General features: G+C 38.0%; 1 protein-coding gene across 1 annotated transcript; it reads left to right on the forward strand.

The window, feature by feature from the left end:
• The first annotated feature begins 3950 nt into the window (after positions 1–3950).
• On the forward strand, positions 3951–26639 carry LOC111172911 (cytochrome c 2). The gene is made up of 2 exons (XM_022570120.2): positions 3951–4119; positions 26165–26639. The coding sequence occupies exons 1-2, from the start codon at positions 3951–3953 to the stop codon at positions 26311–26313; spliced, it is 318 nt and encodes a 105-aa protein (XP_022425828.1). The 3' UTR covers positions 26314–26639.

Raw genomic sequence — 26639 nt, forward strand, 5'->3', positions numbered from 1 at the left:
TAGAGAAAAGATATGCTGGGCCTTTGCAGATTAAAATAAATAAAACACATAGCCTATAATGCACAATTATTAGAATAATAAACACATTAGAATGATAGACACTGAATTTCACATGAAATTCAGATTTCCCTTGAAATTTTTTCTTCTGAAGTTCTTACTAATTTTTTTTAAAAATGAGAGATTGTATTGTAACTTATTTTTGAAATGCAAGAATAAAATAGTAAATTCTTGTCATCGTTTTCCAAAATTTCTCCAAACTATGATCTATTTACAATGAGGCTTATTGGTTATTGAGATTAGTCATCATACATTATATTTAAGTAAAAATGTTTTGCCTTATTTGCAAATTTTTACTAGATTTTACCACTGATATTTGTTGGTGATCAATTAGTAACCTTGAGATTGTTCTGTAGGAATATGGTCCAGAGTATCCATTTTTTTCCCATCCTGTAAGGCTACTGGCTACTGATAATATATGCAAGCACCTAGCCTGGCTTGTGGTAGCTACTCAATAAATAATAGTCTCCTTTTATTTCTTGAGTTTGCATGCTTTGTTTGAGTTTGAGAATAATATTTAACACCAGATTTTTTTTCCCCCTTTTGATTCAATTTGATGAAAGACATCTTTTAAATATGTAGCTCACAGGACAGAACACATAGGTATCACTTGGAGTAGTTTCATTCAACCATCTGGTAATTGTGGCTATTAAAATTAATTAAAATAAAAAAATCAGTCGCATTAGTCACACCTCAAGTGCTCAAAGTTACTTGCGGCTAGTAGACAGTGTCCACGCTGAATATTTCCATCATGGCAGAAAGTTGTATTGGACAGAGCTCCAGAGAACAAGAAAATGGGTAAATCTCACACTTACCTATTACACAAAATTTAATAAATTATTTTAATATTCCTATTTCTCTGCTACAGCCTTACCACTCACATCTCACTGAATTAATTATGTAACCACAGGTAAACTACTTTTCCTTCTCACGTTTTCCTAAACACGACTTTGACTTTCTTACGTTTCTGCCTTCAATACCCTCGTCTTCTTATAGCTTTCCCAGTCCTCTCCTTTATATCTTCCTCCCTCGCTCATTCTCTGTTTCTATTCATACTCTATTCTGCTCTTTTGGCTATTAACGAGCAGGTTGCAACCTCGCTGTCCGTTCTTGTATTATTGCACTTTTTATGTAGCTCATTTATAATGATTTAACTTTTAATGTACTTAAATCTTGCCCCAGCTGTATTGTAACTCATAGAAAATTGGCGCTTCAGGTCAGTGTTTGTCCTTACGAGTTGCCTGGCACCGTGTCTTGCCCATAGAATAAGTAGTTGCCTTATTCATTTATTGACGTGATTTGACTCCCGCAATCAAATACTAACGGACCATTCATAAAACGTTGGATTCCTACTTCAAGCAAGAGCTGGTACATATTGTGAATATACATAGATAATTTAACTCTTCAGTTAGGTAAAAGTGAAACAAACGAAGCTGGACCCTTACTCTGTCACATTTACACTCAGTCAGTGACAGCTCGGCAGCGCGAAGCTTTAGGCCCCTGCGAGAATTGCGATTCCGTGGGATTTGGGAGCCAATCAGCAGTGCCGATGGAGCCCCGCCTACCACTGGCTGGCGTCCACCAGAAGCACATGCAGGCCTGGCGTTTCAGTGCGGCCTTACCAGGCGCTGCAGCCGCCGGGCAGCCAGACTTGAACTTGGGGCGCACGCTTTGGCCGAGCCGCCGCACAGTTGATGTTAAAGGTTCTCTGGGGGAGCGGAGGACGGAGCAGCTGGCCCTGTGGTAAGTATGGGACTAGGTAGGAGGGGGTGGGCCGGGCCCTCATGTGATCTGAGCACTGGTTATGGGCCATGACGCAATTTGGGCCTGGGTTCACTCAGAGAGGAGGATCCAACCGTTTGATTAGCAAGAAGCTCGCCTTAGCCCCAGCGAGGTGGGGCCTGGGTATCCCTGAAAGTGCTACAGAAGACAGTTTCTAGAGAGGGACCTCTCTGCAGCAGCCTTTCTTTCTTTCTTTTTTTTTTTTTTGCGGTACGCGGGCCTCTCACAGCTGTGGCCTCTCCCGTTGCGGAGCACAGGCTCCAGACGCGCAGGCTCAGCGGCCATGGCTCACGGGCCCAGCCGCTCCGCGGCATGTGGGATCTTCCCGGACCCGGGCACGAGCCCGTGTCCCCTGCATCGGCAGGCGGACTCCCAACCACTGCACCACCAGAGAAGCCCCTCGGTTGGGTTTGGAAGGTAAAAATGTGCTTAGAACTGTACTGTCAAGAATTAGGTATTTTAATTATTTATGTAACAGTAACCCTTATGTGGAATCCATCCCCATTCCCACCTCCCCCGCAACCATTCTTTAAAGAATACAAACTGCAGGAAAACAAAACCCAGGTACTGCATTCATTAGCATTTCAAACTAAAATTTTTTCAATAAGTTAAAATTATTTTAGTTTTTATATCATTTTAGATGGAAGAGGCATTTATTTAGGTACATAACAGAGTTTTTGGCAGTCTTTTTTTTTTTTTTTTTGTGATACATGGGCCTCTCACAGCTGTGGCCTCTCCCGTTGCGCAGCACAGGCTCCAGACGCGCAAGCTCAGCGGACATGGCTCACGGGCCCAGCTGCTCCGCGGCATGCGGGATCTTCCCGGACCGGGGCATGAACCCGTGTCTCCTGCATCAGCAGGCGGACTCTCAACCACTGCGCCACCAGGGAAGCCCTGGCAGTCTCTTTTTAAAATTGTTTTTTATTATTTGTAAGAATTCTTTATTTTATTTATTTATTTATTTGTTTAAATTTATTTTTGGCTGCATTGGGTCTTCATTGCTGTGCGTGGGCTTTCTCCAGTTGCAGCGAGTGGGGTCTACTCCTTGTTGTGGTACTAGGGCGTCTCTTTGTGGTGGCTTCCCTTGTTGCGGATCCTGGGCTCTAGGCGCGTGAGCTTCAGTAGTTGTGGCGTGTGGGCTCAGTAGTTGAGGCACGCAGGCTCCAGGGCACACAGGCTTCAGTTGTTGTGGTGTGCGTGCTCAGTAGTTGTGGCTCGCGGGCTCTAGAGTGCGGTCTCAGTAGTTGTGGTGCACGGACTTAGTTGCTTCGCAGCATGTGGGATCTTCCGGACCAGGAATCAAACCTGTGTCCCCTGCATTGGCAGGCGGATTCTTAACCACTGCGCCACCAGGGAAACCCCAAGTTTTTGGCAGTCTTACCGAAATATCTTTAGGCAGAATTTATTGTGTATGTCTATCACTGTGTAACAAAACCCTCCTTACTTAGAACTGTATATTTTCTACTACATGTACTAATGCTGACTGAACTCAGTAATGTTTGATTGTTTTTAGGTAGTGCTTGATTTAGTCTGGTAGATTTGTTTACAGCTGAGAGTGTAAGGTAAATAGGAAATTATGTATTACATGTAGCTTGCTGTGGCCTCATTTCTATATGGTATTTTATAGTTTTGTCTATTATTGCAGGCATGTAAATAATCATAATAAATATCATATTTAATCACCTTTCCAATTTGTTATGTGATTATTTTTAAGTAAGGGAATACCAATTTAGACATATATGCTTCACGTCATTGTTTGCACCTCTACTTTTTGGAAGTGAAAAGAAAAATAGAATATTGTTGTCTTAGGTAAATTACTGTAATTGTTTGAAGGCTGAAGGAAAACCAGGCTTATACCAACAGCAATTTCTGAAGTAGCAATGGCTAGAAATTCAAAATAAACCTGATAAGTGAGATGATTCTTTATAAAATTGAATGCTATGTTTGTGTTTTTGAGCACTCAGAATTTAAAGCATGTCTGCTTTAAATTATATTTTGGTTTAATATCATTAGTATTCACTTCAGTCAAAGTGATGAAATTCCTTTTTATCCAGCCTTGCAAATCAGATATTTTCTTTGGTTTGTGGTTTAATGTTTCATTGCAGAGCAAAATGGCAAATGCTGAGGCAGGCAAGAAGATCTTTGTTCAAAAATGTGCTCAGTGCCACACAGTGGAAAAAGGTGGAAAACACAAAACTGGTCCAAACCTCTGGGGCGTTTTTGGCAGAAAAACAGGACAAGCACCAGGATTTTCTTATACCATTGCAAACAAAAACAAAGGTAAAAACTAGGCAGTTGTTGGAGAGAACCAGGAACTTTGTAGCAAAGAAGAAGGCACAGGATTTGATATAATAATTTCCTAATTTGCAGAATTAAAAATGAAATCCACATGTTTATATCATGGAAATATTGATTTATGTCATAAGATCTGTGTTTGGATAACTGGTCATCTTTATGATCAGAGAAATTAGTAATCCTCTGTGGCATAAGTTTTTTTGCCTATACAAGGAACTTCATTTTATGCAATACATATATCTTGAAAAAGCATGAGCTAAATTTAAAAAAATCAAATTATGTTTTAATGGCATAATGGCAATTTTTTATTTGTAGTAGTGATTCTTAGCAGGGTGTGGGGAATGTTATATAGTTTGAAAAAGTATATTCAATCATTTCTTTGTTGGTGGAAAGCATGTAGATGACAGTTAATTTTAGGATTGAAATTCAAAATGGTTGCAAAAGACTAATATCTTTGCAAAGCAATTTATTACTCTTGGAGATATCTATATCTCTATATACTTACGTATATAATTAGCATTCACTTAAAAATAGGGTACAACTCTAGTTTTTAAGCTGTTCTTGGTGTACAGAATGGACTTGAGGACAAGGTGGGTGGGGAAGGGGGAAGCTGGGATGAAGTGAGAGAGTGGCATGGACATAGATACACTACCAAATGTAAAATAGGTAGCTAATGGGAAGCAGCTGCATAGCACAGGAAGATCAGCTCGGTGCTTTGTGACCACCTAGAGGGGTGGGATAGGGAGGGTGGGAGGGAGATGCAAGAGGGAGGAGATATGGGAATATATGCATACATATAGCTGATTCACTTTGTTGTACAGCAGTAACTAGCACAACATTGTAAAGCCATTATACTCCAATAAAGATGTAAAATTAAAAAAAAAATTGTTCTTGGTATCTCAGCATTTCTTACAGGCCCAAATTTCAGATCACTACTACACCACTGTTTGGAAAGGTTTTTATTTTATTTTGTTTTATTTATTTATTTTTCTTTCTATTTTTCTAATTGAGATGAAATTCACATAACATACAATTAGCCATTTTAAAGTGTAAAATTCAGTAACATTTACTGTATTCACAGTGTTGTACAATCACCACCTCTCTTTAGTTTCAAAACTTTTTCATTATCCCAGAAGTATCCCTGTACCCATTAACTAATCACTTTCCATATCCCCCTACCCCCATCCTTTGGTAACCACTTATCTGCTGTCTCTATGGATTTGTCTACTCCAGATATTTCATATAAAAGGAATCATGTAATACATGATCTTTTATGTCTAGCTTCTTTTGCTTAGAATATTTTCAAAATTCATTGAAGTTGAAGCATGTATCAATATTTCATTCTTTTTTTATGGCTGAATACTATTCCATTGTATGTATATATCACAATTTGTTTATCCATTCATCAGTTGATAGACATTTGGATTGTTTCCACCTTTTACCTGTTGTGAATAGTGCTACTATGAACATTTGTGAAAAAGTGTTTAAGTCCCTGTTTTCAGTTACTTTAGATCTATACCTAGGAGTGGAATTGCTGAGTCAGTTAACTACGTTTAACTTTTTGAGGAAAGGTCAGATTGTTTTCCACAGTGGCTGCACCATTTTACTTTTCCATCAGCAGTGTAAGATTCTTATTTCTCTGTATAGTCACCAACACTTGTTCTTTTCTTTTTTAATTGCCATCCTAGTGGGTATGAAGTGGTGCCTGGTGAGTTTGCTTTGTATTTCCTTAATGATTCATAATACTGAGCATTGTTTCATGTGCTTGTTGGCCATTTGTATATTTTCTTTGGAAAAATGTCTGTTTATATTCTCTCCCCATTTTTTATTTGGGTTGTTTGCCTCTGTTGTCGAGTTATAAGATTTTTTATGTATTCTGGACACTAAACCCTTATCAAATAAGTGACTTGCAAATATTTTCTCATATTCTGTAGATTGTCTTCATTTTTTAAAATAATGTCTTTTGATGAACAGTGATTTTTAATTTGTATGAACGCCATTTATCTATTTTTGTTGTTGATGTTGCTTGTGTTTGGGTGTAAAATCTGAGAATCTATCATGAAATCTAAGGTCATAAAGACTTACCCTATGTTTTCTTCTAATAGTTTTATAGTTTTATCTCATATTGATATTTAGGTTACTGACCTACTTTTAATTAACCAAAATTAATTATCATTAATTTTTTATATAGAGTGAGGTAGTGGTCCAACTTCATTCTTTTGCATGTGGTTATCTCGTGTTCCTAGCACCATTTGTTGAAGAGATTCTTTTACGGTTGAATTGTTAAAAATCATTTTACAGCCTTGTTGAAAATCAGTTGGCCATATATGTTAGGGTTTACTTCTGGACTTTCAATTCTCTTTCATTTGTCTGTACATCTATTCTTATACTAGTGCTATACTGTTTTGATTACTGTAGCTTTGTAGTAAATTTTGAAATTGGGAAGGGTGAGCCCTCCAACTGTGTTTTTATTTTTCAGTATTGTTTTGGCTATTCAGGGCCCTTTGCAATTCCATGAGTTTGAAGATCACCTTTTCCATTTCTGCAAAAAAGGCCTATGGAATTTTGATAGAGCTTGTATTGTATCTGAAGATTGCTTTGGGGAGTATTGCCATTTTAACACTATTAATGTTACATTCTGTGAACGTGGGATGCCTTTCCTATTATTTAGCTCTTCTTAAATTTAGCAGTATTTCGTAATTTGCAGTGTGCAAGTCTTTCACCTCCTTGATTAAATTTATTTCTACCTATTTTATTCTTTTAGGTACTATTATTAATAGAATTGTTTTTAAAATTTCCTTTTCAGATTGTTCACTGCTTGTGTGTAGAAACAGCTGATCTTTGTATGTTGATCTTGTGCTGTGCAACTTTGCTAAATTCATTTATTAGCTCTAGTAGATTTTCTGTGGATTCTTCACAATTTTCTATATAGAGAATTATGTCATCTGTGAATAGAGATAGTTTTAGTTCTTCCTTTCCAATCTGAGTAGCTTTTATTTCTTATTCTTCCCTAATTGCTCTGGCTAGGACTTACGGTAGAATTCTGAATAGCTCTGGGGAGAGTGAGCATCTTTGTTTTGTCTTGTTTATTTTTTGGTTTCTTTTAAAATTAATTAATTTATTTATTTTTGGCTGCCTTCAGTCTTTGTTGCTGCGCATGGGCTTTCTCTAGTTGCGGCAAGCGGGGGTTACTCTTTGTTGCGGTGTGTGGGCTTCTTGTTGCAGTAGCTTCTCGTGTTGTGGAGCATGGGCTCTAGGCATGTGGGCTTCATTAGTTGTGGCACACGGGCTCAGTAGTTGTGGCCTACAGGCTCTAGATCGCAGGCTCAGTAATTGTGGTGCATGGGCTTAGTTGCTCTGCGGCACGTGGGATCTTCCCGGACCAGGGATCAAACCCGTGTCCCCTGCATTGTCAGGTGGATTCTTAACCACTGTGCCACCAGGGAAGTCCTTTGTCTTGTTCTTGATCTTAGGGGGAAAGCTTTCAGTTTTTTACCTTGAATATGGTGCTAGCTGTGGGTTTTCCATAAATCCTGTTTTTCATGTTAAGCAAGGTCCCTTCTATTGCTGGATGTTTTTATCATGAATAGGTGTTGGATTTTGTTAAATGCTTTTTCTGCATCTGTTGAGATAATCATGTGTTTTTTTCTTCCTTTTGCTCTGTTAATGTGGTATATTATGTTGATTTTCTTATGTTGAACCATTCTTGCATTCCTGGGATAAATATCACTTGGTCATAGTGTGTTATTCTTTTAACAGTGCAGTTGGATTTAGCTTGCTAGTATTTTGTTGAGGATTTTTGCATTAGAGATATTGGTTTTTTGATTTTCTTGTGATGTCTTTATCTGGGTTTGGTGTTTGGAGAAGTTTTAAATATAAATTATTGGCAGCTGTAAGTCCTCTTCATAAGTGATTTGAATTTACTATTTAAAAATTCCTTAATTGGTTTTTTAGTGCTTGTATAGACTAAAGTACCTCATTTGATTAGCTTTGCAGACCATGTTGCAGGAGAAAGGCTTTAATAAGGTGAGTTGGCATCTTGTGCATTATTTTTTGAGTGCACATATAGTAGCTTACACTTTGTCAAAAGAGGGATTCTACTTATTTCAACCTGTGTTAATGTTTCTAGTAAGATAGTGTTTGCAGTTCGTTTCAGCCTGTTGAGGTTTTTGTTTGTTTGTTTGTTTTTGTGAAACTTGTACAGGCATACCTTTATTAGACTTCTCAGATGTTGCAGGTTTGTGGCAACCCTGCACCAAGCAAGTCTCTCAATACCATTTTTCCAACAGCATTTGCTCAGTTTGTGTCTCTGTCTCATTTTGGTAATTCTCACAATATTTTAAACTTTTAGATTATTATTTTACTTGCTATGATGATCTATGATCAGCAGTCTTTTTTTTTTAACATCTTTATTGGAGTATAATTGCTATGGTTCTTATTATGATTGCAAGACACACTTTACTTTAGCAACAGCCATCAGGAAACTTTGAAAAAAACCAAAGTTTATTACTCATAGGTCCTGGAGGGTACACAGCATGTGTGGGGCTACCCAGTGTGGTATCAGGTAGAAAGAGAGCGTGGGCTTGGAGTTTTGCTTTTATTGGGGCTGAGAGTGGGGTGCCTAGGGTTTTGTGGGTTCACTCTTTATTGGTGAATTTAAAATATAAAAGCAGGAATTAAAGCATGGGAAGGGAAAAAGCAAGGCAGTCAGTCAAATGGTCAGTTATATGGGTCTGCCTTTCTGAAAAAAGGGAACTTCATGGGTGGGCATCCTTGCTCTTTATCTACTTTTATAGCTGGCGGTGCATTTATTCAAGATGGATGTATTTGAAGGGGATGCCTCAGCAATTAAAAGCTTAATGTCGAGCACTTACGTTACAATCAAAAAGGCTAATTGTCAGTTACTTACACTACAGATAGATAAGATGTAAAGAAATTTTTGTTACCTGGAATTTTTGGGAAAGAAACCTTATAGATAGTCAAATGGTTTGATTAAAACAAAGTTCACACATGTCTAGATCGTCAGTTTTTTTGTGTATGTGAAAATAAGGTACTTTGCATTTTCTCAAAGCCTTGAGAGCAATACAGTTTAGTAGGATGGAGAGCTGGCAAAGCCATTTGTTCCTAGACTTGGGTGTCCAAGCAAACTAGGTTGGCGTGGGGAGTATATGGTAAGTCTGTTTTAGAGCACTACTACTACATCTTAGCATTTGAGGATGGTAATAGTTTCCTAGGGCTCCTGTAACCAAGTACTATAAATTAGGTGGCTTAAAATAGTGAAAATTTATGGTTTCATAGTTCTGGAGGCTAGAAGTGCAAAATCAAGTTGTTGGCAGGGCCATACTCTTTCTGAAACCTGAGGGCAATCTTCCCTTGCTTCTTCCTGTCTTCTGGTGGTTTGCCAGTAAACTTCGTGTTTTGGGCCTACAGCTGCATAACTCTAGTCTCTACCTTCATTGTCATATTGTCCCAATGTGTCTCTTGTCTTTACATGGCCTTCTTACAAGGATAATAGTAAAATTGGATTGAGAGACCTATCTTACTCAGTGTGACCTCTTTTCAACTTAACTAAACACACCTGCAATGACCTTATTTGCAAATAAAGCCACATTCTGAGGTACCAGGGGTTAGGGTCTCAACATAACTTTATTCAGGGGGCACCCACAGTAAAGGACCACATATATATCAAATAAATACATAGATAATTGATAAAAATACTTATATTAAAACAACATAGAATAAAATTTAATCTTTGTCAAGTCAAGCATGTTTATCACCTTCTTAAACATCAGTGTAGTTGTTAGTAATACAATATCATTGTATTTAGTATATGCAGAAATGCTGGTTAGTAGATATTCTATAATAAAGAATTGTCTGGTCTTTGTCTCAGGTTCCTGGGAGGGATCTCTAAAACCTTGGAATTTTCCAGTGATAGGAGCATCTTTGTTACTCAGGGTTGGGTTCTGGGACTACAGCCTGTGTTTATGCTAATAAGATGACTTGTGGTAGGCTCCTTGATAGTTTCAGGATGAGGGCTGGGCAACCTGGAAAGACCAACAATGTAATTAGAGAATTGAGGCTTTGGGCTAGGTCATATCAGTCTGACCTCCAAGGATAGAGGACAGGGGCTGGAGATTGAGTTCAAGCACATGGCTAGTGATTCATCAATCATGCCTACGTAATGAAACCCCAATAAAAACTCTGGCCACTTTCAACTGGAAGCTCTACTTGAGCTTCCTGGTTGGTAAACACATCAATGTACTGGAGGGGGATGAGTCATGATTCCACAGGGCCAGGGCCAGGAACCTCTGTGTTTTTGAGTTTCCCAGACCTCACCAACTGGGTCTCTTCATTTAGCTGGTACTGATTTGTATCCTTTATAGTAAAACTGTAATTTTTAAGTAGTGCTTTCCTGAGTTCTGTGAGTTGTTCTTGCAAATTATAAAACCTAAGGGAGTCCTGGGAACCCTTAAATTTATAGTCAGTTGGTTAGAAGTTTGGATGGGCTGAGGACCCTGAACTTGCAGCTGGTGTCTGAAGTGAGGCAGTCTTGTTGGGGACTTTGGAGTCTGTGCTAACTCCAGGCAGTTAGTATGAGAATGGAATTGCATTTATTGCAGTAGGATTTACAATTGATAGACTATTGAATAAATCAGTCTTAAACTTGCATTTATTGTATGCATTTATATGGCTCTTTAACTTTTAAAGTAATATTTTTCTATAGTGTCATTTTATTATTTTATTATCCAATTATAAGAGCAGTCAACTTTTGAAGTCCTAATTTTTAGAACAGTTATAACCTAACATTTGTCCCTCTAGCTGCCAATATGTTAAAGACTTTTTTGCTTATTAACATTGATTTAAAATCATATTAAAGCTTATTACAAATATATCTTTTATTATAGGTTTTTATCAAAGATAAAAGGCTGTATACGGCTTGGCTTTAACATTATTTAATAATTAGAAATAAAATTTTCCAGAGTCAGATTGTTTAATTAATACTTATGACTTATTTGGGGACATAATATTATTTGTTAGTTCTACTAATGAAATAATAATAAGTAGCAGAATGAAATTGGACTCTTATTGTTCACCACTGACAAAAATTAATTTGAAATGGATTAAAGATTTAAACATAAGACCAGAAACCATAAAACTTCTAGAAGAAAACATAGGGAAAAGTTCCTTTACATTGGTCTTGACAGTGATTTTCTGGATATGACACCAAAAGCACAAACAACAAGAGCAAAAATAAATAAATGGGACTAATTAAAGTAAAAAGCTTCTGCACATCAAAAGAAACAGTCAATAAAATTAAAAGGCAACCTACTGAATGGGAGAACATATTTGCAAATCATATATCTGATAAGGGCTAGATATCTAAAATATATAAAGAACTCATACAACTCAATAGAGGAAAAACCAACCAGATTAAAAAATGTACAGAGGAACTGAATAGACATTTTTCCAAAGAAGACATATAGATGGCCAACAGATACATGAAAAGGTACACATCATTACTAATAATCACGGCAATGCAAGTGAGATTATCACCTTACACCTGTTAGAATGGCTATTATCAAAAGACAGGAAATAGTAATTATTGGGAAGGATGTGGAGGAAAGGGAACCCTTTTACACTGTTGGTGAGAATGCAAATTGGTAAGCCACTGTGGAAAACAATATGTAGTTTCCTCAAAAAGTTAAAAATAGACCTACCATATGATCCAGTAATCCCACTTCTGGGTATATATTCAAAGGAAGTGAAAGCAGAATCTTGAAGAGATATGTGCACCACCATATTCATTACAGCGTTATTTACAATAGCCAAGATATTGAAATATCCTAAGAGTCCATCAGTGGATGAATGAATAAAGAAGATGTACTGTATATACACAATAGAATATTATTCAACCATGACAAAGAAAGAAATCCTGCTATTTACAACAACTTGGATGAACCTTGAGGGCATTATGCTAAGTGAAATAAGTCAGACAGAGAAAGACAAATACTGTATAATACCACTTACATGTGGAATCTAAAAAAGCCAAGCTTAGAAAAATTGAAAGTAGAGGGGTAGTGACCAGGGTTGAGGAGTTAGGGTAATGGGGAGATATTGGTCAAAGGGTACAAACTTCCAGCTATAGGATTAACAAGTTCTGGGTATCTGATGTATAACATGGTGATTATAGCTAATAATACTGTATTATATACTTGAAAGTTGCTAAGAGAGTATATCTTAAATGTTCTCACTACAAAGAAGAAATGGTAATCATGTGATGGGGTGGAGGTTTCTGCTAATGCTATGGTGGTAATGATTTTGCAATATGTAAGTGTATCAAATTAACATATTGTACACCTTAAGTTTATAGAATGTTATATATCAATTATATCTCAGTAAAGCTGGAAAAAATAATGTAAGTAGCTTACTAGGTTAATTGAACAGGATTTTAAAATAATATTATTTAGAATAAATAAAGATTTAAAAAATACTTTAGGACAGCTTGATCAAAGACAGACTTGATAAGAAGAGCCAAGAAGTCAGTAGTTCAGTTTTAATACAAATTGTGGGAAACTGTCAGCCGTAGTTTATTTTCCATGTATGGTGTTGGAAATAATTAGACCATTTTAGTTTTCAAAAGAATAAGGAAATTCTCATATTTTAAAGAAGATTGTTCCATATGACTTGCTTAGAGTATAGTTTTACAAAATTCATGATTGTGGCAATAATTTTATATAGTGTGGTTTAAAAAAATTGTAGCTAAATATGTATAACATAACATTTACCATTTTAACCGTTTTAAAGTGTACAGTTCTGTAGCATTAAGCACATTCACATTGTTCTGCAGCCATCGCCACCATCCATCTCCACAAGTTTTTTATCTTCCCAAACTGAAACTCTGTACCCATTAAACAGGCCCTGGAAGCCCCCATTCTGTTTTGTCTCTGAATTTGACTACTCTAGGTACCTCATATAAATGTAGTCACATAGTATTTGTCTTCTTGTGACTAGCTGATTTCATGTAGCATAATGTCTTTAGGGTTTATTCATGTTGTACCATGTGTCATAATTTCCATCCATTTAAAGGCTAAATGATATTCCATTGTATGTATATACCACATTTTGTTTATCAATCAGTGGACACTCTGGTTACGTCCAGTTTTGGCTATTATGAATAATGATGCTATGAACACAGGATATAAATATTTGTTCATGTTCCTGCTTTCACTTCCTTTGGGTGTAATACCCAGAAGTGGAATTGCTGAATCATATGAAAATTCTGAGTTTAATTTTTTGAGAAATAGCTGTACCATTTTCCATAAGGGCTCTATCATTTTATGTTCCCACCAGCAATACGTAAGGATTCCGAGTTCTCCACATCTCAGACAACACTTGTTATTTTGTTTTTTGTTTGTTTGTTTGTTGATAATAGCTTTCCTAATGGATGTGAAGTGATATCTCCTTGTGGTTTTGGTTTGCATTTCCCTAAAGATTAGTGATGTTGAGCATCTGTATTGTTTTTTTTTAAACATCTGTAAATGGATACAATTTTTCTTTTGAGAATAGTACTTTATACATATTATTGAATAACTATATGCTGTTTGCATTTTGGGGGCAATGATAATTGAAACAAATTGAATTAACTCATGATTTGCCCAGGGTTGTGTGCTAACAAGTGATATAACTAAGATTCAGACTCAGGTCTTCTTCAGCCTTTGATGAAATCATATCATGGGGTTAACATATTAGCTGAACTAACATTATTATTATCTTTTTCCTTTTGTCATGTCAGATCTATTAAAATAAGCAGTAGGACACATAAAATCATAAATGTACTAATAATTTAAAAAATATTTTGAAACCCATTTATATTATATGAAAATTCAGATAGTTTAAAAGGATACTTCCCAGTATGAGTGATAGGAAATTATGTATATTCATGTCTCCCTATCCTCCCCTATTCCTTTCCCTTTACCAACTAATTTTATATGGTAATATTATTCTTTATAATTTTAGTGGCTGTATTCATACTTTAAGTTATATTGTATGCCTCTATTATTTTATTTAACTACTTTAAGCAATATCTGTCTATTCTTCACTCTGAAGGATGAGAGAATCAAAGTGGTTATACAACCTCCAATTTTTTCATACTCTTTTATTATTTTTTTTTTTTGCGGTACGCGGGCCTCTCACTGCTGTGGCCTCTCCCGTTGCGGAGCACAGGCTCCCGACGCGCAGGCCCAGCGGCCATGGCTCATGGGCCCAGCCGCTCCGCGGCATGAGGGATCCTCCCGGACTGGGGCACGAACCCGCGTCCCCTGCATCGGCGGGCGGAATCCCAACCACTGTGGCACCAGGGAAGCCCCAATTTTTTCATACTCTTAACTGAGCTACTTATGTTGTTATTTCTGATTTGACATGATACATATAATTTATATCCTATGTAACTATAATTACCACAGTTGCTTTAACATTTGTCCTACATTTAGATTGTATTAGTGCTTATTCCCAGCTTTTACCACAGCGTCTATATTTACTTTTTGGTTGGTAGAAGATTATCTATCAGTAGTTATGCCAAGAAAGAATTACTGGAACCATATTACTCCAGTTCTTGATGTTTGAAAAGATCGATGGATTCCCATTACACTTGAATTGTTTGGCTAGACGTAAAATGATTGCATGATACTTTTACTTCCTCAGGATTTTGTATGCTTCATGTTGAACTTTTCTTTGGAGAAATCTGAAGCCAGCCTGATTGTTTTCCATTATAAGTTACTTGTTTTTATTTTTGTTTTACTCTTTTCCCCTTAAGTTTCAGTAAAATTCGTATTGAAATTTAGTAATTTACTAGGCTGTGTATAAGCCTTGATTGATCTGTTTCAGATTTTCCTGGACATGTGTTCTTCCAATTGGCAGATTCAGGACTTTTTTTTTCTTCTTAACATTTTTATTGGAGTATAATTGCTTTACAATGGTGTGTTAGTTTCTGCTTTATAACAAAGTGAATCAGTTATACATATACATATATCCCCATATCTCTTCCCTCTTGCATCTCCCTCCCTCCCACCCTTCTAGCTTGTCACAAAGCACTGGACTGATCTCCCTGTGCTATGTTTCCCACTGGCTATCTGTTTTACATTTGGTAGTGTATATATGTCATATATACACTACCACTCTCTCACTTTGTCCCAGCTTACCCTTCCCCCTCCCCGTGTCCTCAAGCCCATTCTCTAGTAGGTCTGCGTCTTTCTTCCCGTCTCGCCCCTAGGTTCACTTTTTTTTTTTTTTTAGATTCCATATATATGTGTTAGCACACGGTATTTGTTTTACTCTTTCTGACTTACTTCACACTATATGACAGACTCTAGGTCCATCCACCTCACTACAAGTAACTCAATTTTGTTTCTTTATATGGCTGAGTAATATTCCATTGTATATATGTGCCACATCTTCTTTATCCATTCATCTGTCAATGGACACTTAGGTTGCTTCCATGTGCTGGCTATTGTAAATAGAGCTGCAATGAACATTGTGGTACATGACTCTTTTTGAATTATGGTTTTCTCAGGGTATATGCCCAGTAGTGGGATTGCTGGGTCATATGGTAGTTCTATTTTTAGTTTTTTAAGGAACCTCCATACTGTTCTCCATAGTGGCTGTATCAATTTACATTCCCACCAACAGTGTATGAGGGTTCCCTTTTCTCCACACCCTACACCCTCTCCAGCATTTATTGTTTGTAGATTTTTTTGATGATGGCCATTCTGACCGGTGTGAGATGATATTGCATTGTAGTTTTGATTTACATTTCTCCAATGATTAATGATGTTGAGCATTCTTTCATGTGTTTGTTGGCAATCTGTATATCTTCTTTGGAGAAATGTCTATTTAGGTCTTCTGCCCATTTTTGGATTGAGTTGTTTGTTTTTAAGGACTTTTATTTTTGAAAGTTTTCTTGAATTATATGTTTTAATAATTTTATACTATTTCATTTGTTTTTATTAAAGAAATCTTACTTGGGCCATCAATTGTGCATATTTGGGATATCTGTTGTCTAAATGTCTTCTATATGTGTTATTTTTCCTATGATTGTTTTAAACTTTTTATTCTCATTTTGTTTTTATCAATATTTTCAAGCCTGATTGTGCTATCAGTAGTATCTATTCTTTTTGCTGTTATTTATGTCTTTCTGTTTTATCATCTCCTTGAACCTTTGTAGCTCTGCTATAAGCCCTTGATTTATAAAGACCTTTTTTTTCTAGCTGATAAGTTGTGTTTTTTGGTCTTTATTGGAGTATAATTGATTTACAATGTTGTGTTAGTTTCTGCTGTACAACAAAGTGAATCAGCTATATGTATACATCTATCCCCATATCCCCTCCCTCTCGAGCCTCCCACCCTCCCTATCCCAGCCCTCTAGGTCGTCACAAAACATTGAGCTGATCTCACTGTGCTACGCAGCAGCTTCCCACTAGCCATCCATTTTACATTTGGTAGTGTATATATGACAATGCTACTCTTTCATTTCATCCCAGCTTCCCCTTCCTCACCTGTGTCCTCAAGTCCGTTCTCTACATCTGTGTCTTTATTTCTGCCTTGCCACTAGGTTCATCAGTACTGTCTTTTAATTTTTATTTATTTACTTTTATTTATTTAATTTTATTTTTTAACATCTTTATTGGAGTATAATTGCTTTACAATGGTGTGTTAGTTTCTGCTGTATAACAAAGTGAGTCAGCTATACGTATACATATATCACCATATCCCCTCTCTCTTGCGTCTCCCTCCCACTGTCCCTGTGCCACCCCTCTAGGTGGTCACAAAGAACCAAGCTGATCTCCCTGTGTGATGCGACTGCTTCCTACAAGCTATCTGTTTTATATTTGGTAGTGTATATATGTCCATGCTACTCTCTCACTCCATCCCAGCTTACCCTTCCCCCTCCCTGTGTCCTCAAGTCCATTCTCTATGTCTGCGTCTTTATTCCTGTCCGGCCCCTAGGTTCTTCAGAACCATTTTCTTTTTTTTTAGATTCCATATATATGTGTTAGCATACAGTATTTGTTTTTCTCTTTCTAACTTACTTCACACTGTATGACAGACTCTAGGTCCATCCATCTCACTACAAATAACTCAGTTTCCTTTCTTTTTAAGGCTGAGTAATATTCTATTGTACATATATGCCACATCTTCTTTATCCATTCATCTGTCGATGGGCACTTAGGTTGCTTCCATGTCCTGGCTATTGTAAATAGAGCTGCAATGAACACTGTGGTACATGACACTTTCTAAATTATGGTTTTCTCAGGGTATATGCCCAGTAGTGGAATTGCTGGGTCATATGGTAGTTCTGTCTTTAGTTTTTTACTGTCCTCCATTCCCACCAACAATGCAAGAGGGTTCCCTTTTCTCCACACCGTCTCCAGCATTTATTGTTTGTAGATTTTTTGATGATAGCCATTGTGACTGGTGTGAGGTGATATCTCATTGTAGTTTTGATTTGTATTTCTGTAATGATTAGTGATGTTGAGCATCCTTTCATGTTTTTGTTGGGAGTCTGTATATCTTCTTTGGAGAAATGTCTATTTAGGTCTACTGCCCAGTTTAGGATTGGGTTGTTTCTTTTTTTGATATTGAGCTGCACTAGCTGCTTGTATATTTTGGAGATTAATCTTTTGTCAGTTGCTTCGTTTGCAAATATTTTCTCCCATTCTGAGGGTTGTTTTTTCGTCCTGTTTATGGTTTCCTTTGCTGTGCAAAAGCTTTGAAGTTTCATTAGATCCTATTTGTTTAGTTTTATTTTTATTTCCACTTCTCTAGGAGATGGGTCAAAAGGGATCCTGCTGTGATTTATGTCATAGAGTGTTCTGCCTATGTTTTCCTCTAAGAGTTTTATAGTGTCTGGCCTTACATTTAGGTTTTTAATCCATTTTGAGTTTATTCTTGTATATAATGTTAGGGAGTGTTCTAATTTCATTCTTTTACATGGAGTTGTCCAGTTTTGCCAGAACCACTTATTGAAGAGGCTGTCTTTTCTCCATTGTATAGTCTTGCCTCCTTTCTCAAAGATAAGGTGACCATATGTGTGTGGGTTTATCTCAGCTTTCTTTCCTGTTCTATTGATCTATACTTCTGTTTTTGTGCCAGTACCATACTGTCTTGATTACTGTAGCTTTGTAGTATAGTTGGAAGTCAGGGAGCCTAATTGCTCCAGCTCCATGTTTCTTTCTCAAGATTGCTTTGGCTTTTCGGGGTCTTTTGTGTTTCCATACAAATTGTGAAATTTTTTGTTCTACTTCTGTGAAAAATGCCATTTGATAGTTTGATAGGTATTGCATTGAATCTGTAGATTGCTTTGGGTAGTAGAGTCATTTTCACAATGTTGATTCTTCCAATCCAAGAACATGGTATATCTCTCCATCTGTTTGGATCATCTTTAATTTCTTTCATCAGTGTCTTATAGTTTTCTGCATACAGGTCTTTTGTCTCCTTAGGTAGGTTTATTCCTAGGTATTTTATTCTTTTTGTTGCAGTGGTAAATGGGAGTGTTTCCTTAATTTCTCTTTCAGATTTTTCATCATTAGGGTATAGGAATGCAAGAGATTTCTGTGCATTAGTTTTGTATCCTGCTACTTTACCAAATTCATTGATTAGCTCTAGTAGTTTTCTGGTAGCATTGTTAGGGTTCTCCTTGTATAGGATCATGTCATCTGCAAACAGTGACAGTTTTACTTTTCTGATTTGGAGTCCTTTAATTTCTGTTGCTTCTCTGATTTCTGTGGCTAAAATTTCCAAACTTTGTTGAATAATAGTGGTGAGAGTGGGTAACCTTGTCTTGTTCCTGATCTTATTAGAAATGGTTTCAGTTTTTCACCATTGAGAATGATGTTGGCTGTGGGTTTGTCATATATGGCCTTTATTATGTTGAGGTAAGTTCCCTCTATGCCTACTCTCTGGAGGGTTTTTATCATAAATGGGTGTAGAATTTTGTCAAAAGCTTTTTCTGCATCTATTGAGATGATCATATGGTTTTTATCCTTCAATTTGTTAATATGGTTTATCACATTGATTGATTTGCATACATTGAAGATTCCTTGTGTTCCTGGCATAAATCCCACTTGATCATGGTGTATGATCCTTTTAATGTGTTGTTGGATTCTGTTTGCTAGTATTTTGTTGAGGATTTTTGCATCTATGTTCATCAGTGATATTGGCCTGTAGGTTTCTTTTTTTGTGACATCTTTGTCTGGTTTTGGTATCAGGGTGATGGGGGCCTGTAGAATGAGTTTGGGAGTGTTCCTCCCTCTGCTATATTTTGGAAGAGTGTGAGAAGGATAAGTGTTAGGTCTTCTCTGAATGTTTGATAGAATTTGCCTGTGAAGCCATCTGGTCCTGGGCTTTTGTTTGTTGGAAGATTTTTAATCACAGTTTCAATTTCAGTGCTTGTGATTGGTCTGTTTATATTTTCTATTTCTTCCTGGTTCAGTCTCGGAAGGTTGTGCTTTTCTAAGAATTTGTCCATGTCTTCCAGGGTGTCCAATTTTTTGGCATATAGTTACTTGTAGTAATCTCTTATAATCATTTGTATTTCTCCAGTGGCTGTTTTTACTTCTCCTTTTTCATTTTCTAATTCTGTTGATTTGTCTCTTCTCCCTTTCTTTCTTGATGAGTCTCACTAGTGGTTTATCAATTTTGTTTATCTTCTCAAAGAACCAGCTTTTAGTTTTATTGATCTTTGCTATTGTTTTCTTTGTTTCTATTTCATTTATTTCTGCTCTGATCTTTATGGTTTCTTTCCTTCTGCTGACATTGGAGTTTTTTTGTTCTTCTTTCTCTAATTGCTTTAGGTGTAAGGTTAGGTTGTTCATTTGAGATGTTTCTTGTTTCTTAAGGTAGGATGGTATTGCTATAAACCTCCCTCTTAGAAGTGCTTTTGCTGCATCCCATACATTTTGGGTCGTTGTGTTTTCGTTGTCATTTCTTTCTAGGTATTTTTTGATTTCCTTTCGGATTTCTTCAGTGATCTCTTGCTTATGTAGTAGTGTATTGTTTAGTCTCCATGTGTTTGTATTTTTTACAGTTTTTTTTCCTGTAATTGATATCTAGTCTCACAGAATTATGGTCAGAAAAGTTACTTGATACGATTTCAGTTTTCTAAAATTTACCAAGTGTTGATTTGTGGCCCAAGGTATGATCTATTGTGTGGAATGTTCCATGAGCCTTTGAGAAGAAAGTGTATTCTGTTGTTTTTGAATGGAATGTCCTATAAATATCAATTAAGTCCATCTTGTTTAATGTATCATTTAAAGCCTGTGTTTCCTTATTTATTTTCATTTTGGATGACCTGTCCTTTGGTGAAAGTGGGGTGTTAAAGTCCCCTATTATGATTGTGTTAATGTCAGTTTCCCCTTTTATGGCTGTTAGCGTTTGCCTTATGTATTGAGGTGTTCCTATATTGGGTGAATAAATATTTACAATTGTTATATCTTCTTGGATTAATCCCTTGATCATTATGTAGTGTCCATCTTTGTCTCTTGTAATAGTCTTTTTTAAAGTTTATTTTGTCTGATATGAGAATTGCTGTTCCAGCTTTCTTTTGATTTCCATTTGCATGGAGTATCTTTTTCCATCCCCTCACTTTCAGTCTGTATGTGTCCCTAGGGCTGAAGTGGGTCTCTTGTAGACAGCATTAAACAGGTGTTGTTTTTGTATCTATTCAGCCAGTCTGTGTCTTTTGGTTGGAGCATTTAATCTTTTTACATTTTTGGTAGTTATTGATATGTATGTTCCTATTACCATTTTGTTAATTGTTTTGTGTGTGTAATTGTAGGTCTTTTCCTTCTCTGTGTTTCCTGTCTAGAGAAGTTCCTTTAGCATTTGTTGTAAATCTGGTTTGGTGTTGCTGAATTCTCTTTGCTTTTGCTTGTCTGTAAAGGTTTTAATTTCTCCATCGAATCTGAAAGAGATCCTTGCTGGGTAGAGTAATCTTGGTTGTAGCTTTTCCCCTTTCATCACTTTCTATATGTCCTTCCACTCCCTTCTGGCTTGCAGAGTTTCTGCTGAAAGTTCAGCTGTTAACCGTATGGGGATTCCCTTGTATGTTATTTGTTGTTTTTCCCTTGCTGCTTTTAATATTTTTTCTTTGTATTTAATTTTTGATAGTTTGATTAATATGTGTCTTGGCGTGTTTCTCCTTGGATTTATCCTGTATGGGACTCTCAGCGCTTCCTGGTCTTGATTGATTATTTCCCTTCCCATATTTGGGAAGTTTTCAAGTATAATCTCTTCGAATATTTTCTCAGTCCCTTTCTTTCTCTCTTCTTCTTCTGGGACCCCTATAATTGGAATGTTGTTACATTTACTGTTGTCCTAGAGGTCTCTGAGACTGTCTCAATTCTTTTCATTCTTTTTTCTTTATTCTTCTCTGTGGTAGTTGTTTCCACTATTTTATCTTCCAGGTCACTTTTCTGTTCTTCTGCCTCAGTTATTCTGCTATTGATTCCTTCTAGAGAATTTTTAATTCCATTTATTGTGTTGTTCATCATTGTTTGTTTGCTCTTTTGTTCTTCTAGGTCCTTGTTAAGCATTTCTTGTATTTTTTCAATGATTTTGGATCATCTTTACTATCATTATTCTGAATTCTTTTTCAGGTAAACTTCCTATTTCCTCTTCATTTGTTTGGTCTGGTGGGTTTTTACCTTTCTCCTTCAACTGCTGTGTATTTCTCTGTGTTCTCATTTTGCTTAACTTACTGTCTTTGGGGTCTCCTTTTTGCAGGCTGCAGGTTCATAGTTCCTGTTGTTTTCGGTGTTTGCCCCCAGTGGGTAAGGTTGGTTCAGTGGGTTGTGTAGGCTTCCTGGTGCAGGGGACTGGTGCCTGTGTTCTGGTGGGTGGGGCTGGATCTTGTCTTTTTGGTGGGCAGGACCATGTCCGGTAGTGTGTTTTGGGGTGTCTGTGACCTTATTATGATTTTAGACAGCCTCTCTGCTAATGGGTGGGGTTGTGTTCCTGTCTTGCTAGTTGGTTGGCATAGTGTGTCCAGCACTGTAGCTTGCTCGTTGTTGAGTGGAGCTGGGTCTTAGCGTTGGGATGGAGATCTCTGGGTGAGCTTTGGCCATTTGCTGTTACACGGGGCCGGGAGGTCTTTGGTGGAGCAATGTCCTGAACTCAGCTCTCCCACCTCAGAGGCTCAGGCCTGACACCTGGCCATAGCACGAAGACGTTGTCAGTCACACGGCTCAGAAGAAAAGGGAGAAAAAGAAAGATAGAAAAAAAGAAATAAAATAAAGTTATTAAAATAAAAAATATTGTTAAAAAATTTAAAAAGTAATAAAAGAAAGAAAGAAGCGAGAGACCAAACCAGGAAACAAATCCACCAATCATAACAAGCACTAAAAACTATACTAAGAAAAAATACCAGACAGGCAGAACCCTAGGACAGATGGTAAAAGCAAACCTATACAGAGAAAATCACACAAAGAAGAATACAGTTACATACTCACAAAAAGGGAAAAAGGAAAAAAAATATATATTTATAAAAACAATAAAGGAAGAGAACAACCAAATCAATAAACAAATCTATCAATGATAATAAGCTCTAAATACTAAACTAAGATAAACATAAAACTAGAAACAATTTAGATGCAGAAAGCAAACCCCCAAGTCTGTAGTTGCTCCCAAAGTCCATGGCCTCCGTTTTGGGATGATTCCTTGTCTATTCAGGTATTCCACAGATGTAGGGTACATCAAGGTGATTGTGGAGATTTAATCTGCTGCTCCTGAGGCTGCTGGGAGAAATTTCCCTTTGTCTTCTTGTTTGCACAGCTCCTGGGGTTCAGCTTTGCATTTGGCTCCGCCTCTGCATGTAGGTTGCCTGAAGGCGTCTGTTCCTGCTCAGACATTACGGGGTTAAAGTAGCAGCTGATTAGGGGGCTCTGGCTCCCTCAGGCCAGGGGGAGGGAGGGGTACGGAATGCGGGGCGAGCCTGAGGCTGCAGAGGCTGGTGTGATGTTGCTACAGCCTGAGGCGTGCCGTGTGTTCGCCTCGAGAAGTGGTCCCTGGGTCATGGGACCCTGGCAGTGGCGGGCTGCACAGGCTCGTGGGTGGGGAGGTGTGGATACTGACCTGTGCTTGCACAGAGGCTTCTTGGTGGCTGCAGTAGCAGCCTTAGCATTTCATGCCCATCCCTGGTGTCTGTGCTGATAGCCGCGGCTCGCCCAGTCACTGGAGCTTGTTTAGGCGGAGCTCTGAATCCCCTCTTCTTGTGCACCCTGAAACAGTGGTCTCTTGCCTCTTAGGCAGGTCCAGAGGTTTTCCTGGACTCCCTCCCAACTAGCTGTGGCACACTATCCTCCTTCAGGCTGTGTTCTTGCAGCCAACCCCAGTCCTCTCCCTGGGGTCTGACCTCCGAAGCCCGAGCCTCTGCTCCCAGCGCCGCCTGCCGTGGCGGGTGAGCAGACAAGCCTCTCGGGCTGGTGAGTGCTGGTCAGCACCGATTCTCTGTGCGGGAATCACTCTGCTTTGCCCTCAGCACCCCTGTTGCTGTGCTCTCCTCCATGGCTCCGAAGCTTCTCCCCCACCACCCCCCATCGTCTCCACCAGTGAAGGGGCTTCCTAGTGTGTGGAAACTTTTCCTCCTTCACAGCTCTCTCCCTGAGGTGCAGGTCCCGTCCCTGTTCTTTTTTCTGTTTTTTCTTTTGCCCTACCCAGGTATGTGGGGAGTTTCTTGCCTTTTGGGAAGTCTGAGGTCTTCTGCCAGTGTTCAGTAGGTGTTCTGTAGGTGCTGTTCCACATGTAGGTGTATATATATATTTTTTTGTAGTACGCGGGCCTTTCACTGTTGTGGCCTCTCGCGTTGCGGATCACAGGCTCCGGGTGCGCAGGCTCAGCGGCCATGGCTTATGGGCCCAGCCGCTCCGCGGCATGTGGGATCTTCCCGGACCGGGGTGTGAACCCGTGTCCCGTGCATCGGCAGGCGGACTCTCAACCACTGCGCCACCAGGGAAGCCCTGTAGGTGTATTTTTGATGTATTTGTGGGGAGGAAGGTGATCGCCACATCTTACTCCTCCGTCACCTTGAAGGTCCCCATATTTATTTATTTAAAAAAAAATATTTATTTATTTTAAATAAATAATTTATTTATTTTCAAAAATAAATTTATTTATTTTTAAATATTTATTTATTTTTAAAAGTAAATTTATTTTTTAAAAATTTATTTATTTTTTAAAAATAAATTTATTTTTAAAAAATAAATTTATTTATCGTTGGCTGCATTGGGTCCTTGTTGTGGTGCGCAGGCTTTCTGTAGTTGCACCGAGTGGGGGCTACTCTTTGTTGCAGTGCACTGGCTTCTCGTTGCAGTGGCTTCTCTTGTTGTGGAGCATGGGCTGTAGGCACAAAGGCTTCAGTAGCTGTGGCACGTGGGCTGAGTAGTTGTGTCTCACGAGCTCTAGAGCACAGGCTCAGTAGTTGTGGTGCGTGGGCTTAGTTGCTCTGCCGCAGGTGGGATCTTCCCGGGCCAGGGCCCGTGTCCCCTGCATTGGCAGGCAGATTCTTAACCACTGTGCCACCGGGGAAGTCCCAGTACCTCTTTTTAGATTCCATATATGTGCTTTAGCATACAGTATTTGTTTTTCTCTTTCTGACTTACTTCACTTTGTATGACAGACTCTAGGTCCGTCTACCTCATTACAAATAACAAAGACCTTTTCTGAATCCATGGGAATGTGCTCCTGATTTTTTCTGCTTAGTGTATATAATTTTTGTTGTGTATATTTCATTTAACTTTTTTTATATTCCTTTCTGCTGTGTGTGTGTATGTTGTGTGTGTGTTTTAAGTACTCTTTCATGGTGATTCCTTTCTGATTACTACTCATCTTTTGATTAGGACAATTTGCCCTTGATTGGTTATTTGCAGAAGGACAGTAAGAGTGAGGGTCTGAGTGTTCCAGTTGGTTATAAGATCTTCCTCACCCACAGTTATGTGTTAGAGCTATGTGTATGTGTATATGTTTGCTGCAGGGTTATTTGGCTCTTCAGCTGACAAAGACTGGCAGCTCCAGGGTTATCCAACACCTCAAGTTTCTCTTTTATCCTATTACAAGGTAGAATCTTTCTTTTAAAGATGTGTTTTCTTCTTTACTCCTGGCTCCCCTGGCCCTCCATGTTATCAAATTGAATTTAGGGAGACTTTCACAGCCAGCCAATATGTACTCTACTCTCTTTGGGCCCAACAGAGGGTTATGACTCTGCACCTCAGGATTTGTCACTTATTTTGGAGAACTTTTCTCTTCTTTAGAAATTAGTGAAAAGTGTCCTTTCACTCTGGTCCAGGTTTTATGTCCTTGGTAGTCTTCTAAGTGTATCAAGTTTGGTGGTAGAGGCACTCACTCAAAAATTTTATTGAAAGTGGAACTAGCATTTCTGTTTCTCTTTGTTCATGTTCTTTTCAACTGGCTTTAGAAAGGAAAAACGTTGGATGCAACTTCTCTCTCATTGTAAAACTGGATTCCTGAACTCACAGGTTTTTGTTAGAGATCCTGACAGAGGCAGCTTGGTGTGATTGGGAAAAAGAGAAACAAAAAAACATGGAAATATAAGTTACTAGTTACCAGTTCTTTACTCTGTGTAGCCTTGTCATCTTAGGGTAAGTTATTATCCTCTCTTTGGGTCATCATTTACTCATCTGCAAAATGAGGATTTTGGTTAATTGATCTCTAAGATAGAAGGAATTCTCTGTGATTCTAGGAGGATGGCATACTGCTTAGGCCCAACATGTCTGGGTTGGTAGTTCATTGGTGTACCTTAGATAATCTTAAACAGCATTGGATTTCTACAAAGAAGCCCAAGAGTAGATCACCGAAGACTAATTTTGGAATTTTCTTGTAGGTCAGAAACTAAGTATTCTCAGTTATAATAACCTTCCTACTGAGTCCAAGAGTAATCTTTTGTTCACAAATGTGGGTCACATCAGAAAGTAAACCTTACAAATGTAACTTCACAAACTTAAAACTATTTTCACCTTTATAGGTGTTATCTGGGGAGAGGAGACTCTGATGGAATATTTGGAGAACCCAAAAAAATATATCCCTGGAACTAAAATGGTCTTTGCCGGTCTTAAAAAGAAGAGTGAGAGAGAAGATCTTATTGAGTATTTGAAACAGGCAACATCCTCATGAAATGCTCTTACAACTTAAAAATTATTAGTTATAAGCCAAATTTTTCCTATTTCAAATATTGCATGTTTGAAGAAGTCATATTTGACCTTTCCTGATCAGCTTGTAGTAAGTTTAACATTTTAAAATAAAAGTTGATTTTTTTTTTTTTTTTTTTTTTTGCTGTCGTGGGCCTCTCACTGTTGTGGCCTCTCCTGTTGCGGAGCACAGGCTCCGGATGCGCAGGCTCAGCGGCCATGGCTCACGGGCCCAGCTGCTCCGCGGCATGTGGGATCTTCCCGGACCGGGGCACGAACCCGTGTCCCCTGTATTGGCAGGCGGACTCTCAA

The sequence above is a fragment of the Delphinapterus leucas genome, chromosome 8, assembly GCF_059928025.1.
Source record: "Delphinapterus leucas isolate spDelLeu-1000000601 "Yukka" chromosome 8, BTC_Dleu_Yukka2, whole genome shotgun sequence".
Taxonomy (NCBI): Eukaryota; Metazoa; Chordata; class Mammalia; order Artiodactyla; family Monodontidae; genus Delphinapterus; species Delphinapterus leucas.

What these genes read in the sequence shown, in the direction of transcription:
- LOC111172911 (XM_022570120.2), top strand. Translation starts at nt 3,951, where the DNA reads ATGGCAAATGCTGAGGCAGGCAAGAAGATCTTTGTTCAAAAATGTGCT. An exon ending in CATTGCAAACAAAAACAAAG is followed by an intron (nt 4,120 to 26,164) that starts GTAAAAACTAGG and finishes TCACCTTTATAG; the next exon opens with GTGTTATCTGGGGAGAGGAG.